Consider the following 4,398-nt stretch of genomic DNA (forward strand, 5'->3'; position numbering starts at 1 on the left):
TTACATTTAAGCAGTCAGAATAATAACTGACTGAGTTACCAGGCAAATTAATTCAGTATCAACAAAATTCATCTTTGCAATGCAGAGGAAACACAGAAGCTGCATGTAAAATGGCATTTAGATATATTAACACACTGGTTAATGCAGCTCGGGGAGATATGGGATGCTTTAACCTGCAGTTACAAATGCATAAATAACGTTTTGATATTTTAGACATAAAATGTTGAATACTGTTATTTGAAATTATTTAAAAAAATAAAATATACTTTAAATGTAAAATTAAAACTGTCAATATGCATTCTCTGCCCCCATATCTTGATATGTGTGATAATTTTTAATGCATTTTAATAGACTGAAGCATGTAGTGAAAGAACGCACACACACTAAATTGCATATGCACTAGTCTAATATCATGTAATGTATGCGTGCACTCTCTAGGTGTTTTTGGTTTTTGCAATATACTCGATAACGTCAAATTGCACATCTTTAAAGCAACAATTATGATATTATCGCAGACGATATATATATATATATTCCACACCCTTTACCACCAGCAGGTGGCGGCAAATGACTGTTTTAATGAGTGTGTCGTTTAGTCATTCATTCAACCGATTCGTTCAAACGGCTGATTCATTCAGAAACGAGGCGAGTGACTGTCTTTGTGAATGGGCCACTGAATCATTGACTCACTCGATTAGTTCAAAAACATGGATTCATTAATTAACAGACACAACAGTTCTGCAGTGGCTTTGATTGGAACTTTCATTTTTGTCAGCAAATTTGACCAAAAACAGTCAATATTGTGTCTAAAATGTAAGCTCTTAATTTTAACTTCTTGTTTATTTAGCCACTATTGTATAAAATCTGTGTCACATTGCAATCGTGGTCGTCTTGGTCGTGTAATGTAGCTTAGCCAAAATCATATATTATATATTTTTTTATATAATATATGATTTTATATAAAAAAAACTGCACGAGCCCTATCTGGCACAACATAAATACATTAATCAGTCTCTGTTTACACTGAATGCAATAAAATCAGTATCAGCCACGTGCAAAATGTTTCAGTGCTTGCCTAGTTATTTTTTGTTATTGATGTTTTAATCAGGCTCCTTGTCCGGTCAGGCAAGTCAAATTCTCTCTCACTTGCCCCTGTGGTGTTTCCCCCACGGTTTACTCTAGTGTTGTCAAAAGTACCGGCTTCGGTACCAGTCAGTACTGCAATTTGAAAAATGTAAATTTCCCGCTAACATTTGAGCGCTGTTGAGCAGATTCTTAAACACCGCTGATTAGCCACAGTGTTCACACGCGCAACAGATACGACTGATTGGCAATGTTAGCAGTAACTGGTGACTGGTTGGTACTTTTGACAACACTAAGTTTGGCCCTACACACATTACAAATTGCAAACTTCATGTCTACGCATGTGTACAGCGTAAGTGTGACATCAGAACGGTCCGGCTCTGAATTGGCAGACCATGCAAAAAAACGGCTAATTCCGGTCCCTGGCCGGTCGATCGGTGCATCTCTAACAAATTAAATAAGTAATATAAAACTATACAACGTATATTATAATATTATCATTATAGAAATATTATACCTAAATAATATTAAGTAATAAAATAACAGATAAAGACATAAATAAATATTAAAGGATTAATTATATCCATATATTTATCTTTCACTAGGGTGGTGCTCCTTCTCCATTTGACCGTAACTTTGGGACCAAAATCGCTGCCAAGGCCATGCAGTGGATCACCAAGAAGCTGAATGAAAGCTACAGAAAAGGTTTGAAAGACAACAGTCCTGCGCTTCATGTGGTCATGAAACAAACTCCACTAAAGCTCTCATTAGGACTCAACCTTCTGACTGACCTGCGCTGTTGTTCACTAATCGTCATATTGTTAAAGCATAATCATGACTGCACACATACACCGCAGTACTCAACATAATCCTTGACCTTGATTTACTTGATTTTGAAATATTATTGTAGAGTCGCTGCATTGTTTCAGCTCAGTATTATGTGTGTGTTTGTGTGTGTGTGTGTGTTTTTATTACTTGTGCTGTGCCTGTGGATGAATAAAGATGAAGGTAAACATTTGTATTTTAATCAGTTTGATTCGGTGACATCAGTATATATATATATATATATTTATTTTTTTATTTTTTTTTAATCTGTGGATTTCCACTATATTTTATTTAGGCCAGTTTTCTATTGTCAATATTCCTATACAGTATTTATTAATTACTGTAATATTAACTATTAATATACTAGGCTATATAAATATAATTTAGATTTTTTTATATATTCTGTGGATTTCCACTTTTTATTTTATTTTATTTTAGCCACTTCACTATTCTATATACTTTTAGTCCTATATATTTTTTTTATAATTTTCATTGTGGTTTTGTTTATTTTATTATTATTCATTTATTTTATCCAGTTCACTATTGTAAATATTCCCATATAACATATATAATTACTATAATAGACTAGAAATACTATTAATATACTAAGCTATATAAATAGCTTAGTTTTGTTTTTATTGGCAGTTTTGTGTTTGTGTGTTGAATCTGTGTGTGTTTTGTAGGGAGAGTGTTTGCTAACACAGAAGACTCGGCCTGTTTGCTGGGTATGCGGCGGCGTGCAATGGTCTTCCAGCCTGTGGTTCAGCTCAAGAACGAGACGGACTTTCTGTAAGTACACACCACAGTTCTATATATATATATATATATATATATATATATATATATATATATATATATATATATATTCTAAAAACAGGATCAAATATTTAATATCTGTAATGATATCGGAACTTCTCTCCTGTGTGTTCAGTCACAGAATCCCTAAGGAACAGTGGTGGCTGAAGTTGCGTCCACTCATGAAGATCTTGGCCAAGTACAAGACCAGCTATGACGTGTCAGACTCTGGACAGCTGGAACACGTGGTCCTCAACCGACCCAAAGAGTCTGAGGCCATGGCTGCCATTTAAAAGCATCAAACAGCGGCGCTGTTCAAAGGTCACGCTTTAGACGGGACGCCAGTCCTGCAAGCGCTGTCCTTGACACTTTAGTTCTCTGGGCCGCAGCACATTGTTCTGTCAGCACTTTGTTTGAAAAATGTCACCCTTTGTTATTTTACAGAATTCACTGTTAATCGTAGGAGAGTGTGAGAAACAGTGGCGTTTCATTTTGCTGTTTTATGTCCTTCGCTCCTGTCGCCCCGCTCTCACCCCGTCTCTGTGCAATCGTGTTCCGCTTCAAAGCACATTTCTCTCTCTCTCTCTGAAGTTCTCGGAAAGAAGTAAAAAATCCACTTTCCGGTGTGAAGCGCCGTATGCGGTGACATCCACATCACTAGAGCACTGTTTGATGTTTGAATGTATTGCATCATCAAGTGTTAACATTTGCCTGACCAATAAAGACCACAATCACGTGTGGAAGTCTGTCTGCTGTCTGATTATGAACATGCCATGGCACTCGTATTATTTGAAGTACCATGTAATGAATATTGCAATATATAAATACCATGGTATTTGAAAATGCCAATATTGTGGTACAAACCTGATTGATTGATGGATGGATGGATGGATGGATGGATGGATGGATGGATGGAGGCTGACAGCAAGACGAGAAATCAACAAGTGCTTGTGGCAAAAGTGAAATAATAATAAAATGATTATAAACTATAATAAAGTAATTTATTAATACCATTAGTTTTTATTTCAATATTGCAAATTTAGAATTTTTGTGAATGATGTACGTATGCAATTTTCTGTGAAATATGTCCCATCAGCTGTAAAATATAATTATTATATATTCATCATTCAGGTAAATACAAAATAATAATATTAATACTAATATATATATATATTTTTTTTAATAAATAACCTTCAAGTTATGATTTAATAATTTGGAATAATAATAAATTATGCAATAAATAATTTTCAAATACAAAATATTCAAAATAATACACACACTCACTCTGAACCTGCTGAATCACTTTAAAAAAACTATTTTTGAACAAAGAAGACTAAGGAATATTAGAAAGATAAGTGAATAAATTTAAATTGCTGCACACACAAATACAATTATGTTGTTTTATCATTATTATTTTTAAGGGGTTGGGGTTTGCATCAGATTATTTTATTATTATTTTCTTCACGCCAGGGATGGAATAAGCGTTTGTTTGTCTGGGGTCGGCCTGGTCTTGTTCTTTTCTGACAGGAAGTGACATGTCTGGGTTTCTCTTGCTGGGGTTCTCTTTCCTTTTTTTTTCTTTTTTGTTCCACACTCTGGAAGAAAGTGACCTTAAATGGCTGGGTATTGACAATATAGCCATTCATTACTGGTATCAAGCGAGGAATTTGATACTAAACTATAACCCATGCTCTG

General features: G+C 34.5%; 1 protein-coding gene across 7 annotated transcripts in view; it reads left to right on the plus strand.

The window, feature by feature from the left end:
- Nucleotides 1-3,709, plus strand: part of LOC306864659 (ATP-dependent 6-phosphofructokinase, platelet type-like) — a 32,677-nt gene extending 28,968 nt beyond the window's left edge. For 6 of the 7 annotated variants that reach the window (XM_079408797.1, XM_079408800.1, XM_079408802.1 and 3 more), the window contains 3 exons: nt 1,689-1,788; nt 2,592-2,697; nt 2,840-3,449. In XM_079408797.1, coding sequence (XP_079264923.1) covers nt 1,689-1,788; nt 2,592-2,697; nt 2,840-2,996 — 363 coding nt within the window. In that variant the 3' untranslated portion in view covers nt 2,997-3,449. Of the gene's footprint in view, nt 1-1,688; nt 1,789-2,591; nt 2,698-2,839 lie in introns of all 7 variants that reach the window. The other variant, XM_079408799.1, reaches the window with a different exon arrangement.
- The last annotated feature ends 689 nt before the right edge of the window (nt 3,710-4,398 follow it).

Source organism: Barbus barbus (genome assembly GCF_936440315.1).
Source record: "Barbus barbus genome assembly, chromosome: 46".
Classification (NCBI taxonomy): Eukaryota; Metazoa; Chordata; class Actinopteri; order Cypriniformes; family Cyprinidae; genus Barbus; species Barbus barbus.